Here is a 1,436-nt window from a genome sequence, read left to right as displayed (position 1 = left end):
CATGTTCCAACATCTAGGGGAAAGGGGACGCTTTTCCCAAAGGAAAGGGAAAAAAGAGTGGAGGCTGTGATAGACAGCAATTTTCCAACATCTAGTTGGAAAGCCTTCCCAGAAGAGTGGATGTTTCTTAACAGCAATGTTCCAACATCTAGGGAAAGCCTCCCAAAGAAGAGTGGAGGCTGTTTACAGCAGCAATGTTCCAACAGCTAGTGGAGAGAGGCCTTCCAGAAGAGTTGGCAGGCTGTGTATAGCCAGCAATGTTCCAACATCTAGTGGAAAGCACTTCCCCTCTGATAGATCGGAGGGTTATAGCAAAGCAATGTTCCAACATCTAGGAAAAGCCCGCTTCCCAGAAGAGTGGAGGCTGTTATAGCAGCAATGTTCCAACATCTAGTGGAAAGCCTTCCCAGAAGAGTGGAGGTTGTTATAGCAGCAAAGGGAGGACCAACTCCATATTAATGCCCATGATTTTGGAATGAGATGTTTGACCAGCAGGTGCAAAGCTGTCATCAAGGCAAAGGGTGGCTACTTTGAAGAATCTCAAATTCCATATGTGTTATTTCGTAGTTTTGATGTCTTCGCTATTATTCTACAATGTAGAAAATATAAAAATAAAGAAAAACCCTTGAAGGTGTGTCCTAACTTTTGACTGGTAATGTACGTCAGTTTGTAGTACACTCACTCATTCTCTGTTACACTCACTCACAACTATTCACAATAATATACACTGACCATTGTTAACCACGTGTCTTGTGTTGACAGAGAGATGCTGAGGGACCCTGAGCTGAGGTCCAAGATGATCTCTAACCCAATCAACTTCAACCACGTGGCACACATGGGCCCCGGCGACGGCATGCAGGTCCTCATGGATCTGCCTCTGGTAAGGGCCTCAACTGACCACCTGTCAACACAGCTTGAGCCAAAATGTCTGCCTCATCCTGTATTCATAACCCACAAACAAAATTGGCCTCCCAACCCCCTGATAAGCTTACTGATATTGCGGGTGACAAAACAGGAGCCATAACAGCTGGATTCTAACGATCACAAGACACCGCTGGAGCTCAAAATTGTCTCCTAGCATTTTCTGACAGCAGCAGCTCCCACTCCTAACTCCACAGAATAGCACTGCTATACTACCTTCTAGATGTCACCCTTCTCCTACGTTCCACCATCTCTGCCCATGTTTTCCTCCTCCTTTTGGAGAATGACCCTATAGTCCACGCCCTCTTTCACTTTCTCCCTCCCTCTTCCCTCTCTTTTTTCCTCTGTGTCCTGTTTGTGTCCTTTTTTCCCCCTCTCTCTCTCACCCCCCCCCTCTCTGTGTCTCTCTCACCCCTCTCTCTCTTTCTGTGTGTGTCTCACTCCTGTCTCTTATACACATCTAGATGTGTATAAGAGACAGCTGTACGCCTATATAGATATTCCATAAAAAATCT

The 1,436-nt window shown here is 45.8% G+C and overlaps 1 protein-coding gene across 1 annotated transcript in view; it reads left to right on the top strand.

Annotated features, from left to right (window-relative positions):
• Nucleotides 1-605: 605 nt before the first annotated feature.
• LOC112079801 (serine/threonine-protein kinase MRCK beta-like) overlaps nucleotides 606-1,436 on the top strand; it is a 5,551-nt gene continuing 4,720 nt past the window's right edge. The window contains exon 1 of the mRNA XM_024145635.2: nucleotides 606-880. Within this exon, the coding sequence (XP_024001403.1) occupies nucleotides 767-880 (114 nt within the window). The 5' untranslated portion in view covers nucleotides 606-766. The remainder of the gene's footprint in view (nucleotides 881-1,436) is intronic.

Source organism: Salvelinus sp. IW2-2015, unplaced genomic scaffold (genome assembly GCF_002910315.2).
Source record: "Salvelinus sp. IW2-2015 unplaced genomic scaffold, ASM291031v2 Un_scaffold9641, whole genome shotgun sequence".
In the NCBI taxonomy this organism is placed as follows: Eukaryota; Metazoa; Chordata; class Actinopteri; order Salmoniformes; family Salmonidae; genus Salvelinus; species Salvelinus sp. IW2-2015.
Note: the sequence above shows the minus strand (reverse complement) of the source record. Positions and strands in the feature narration are given on the sequence as shown.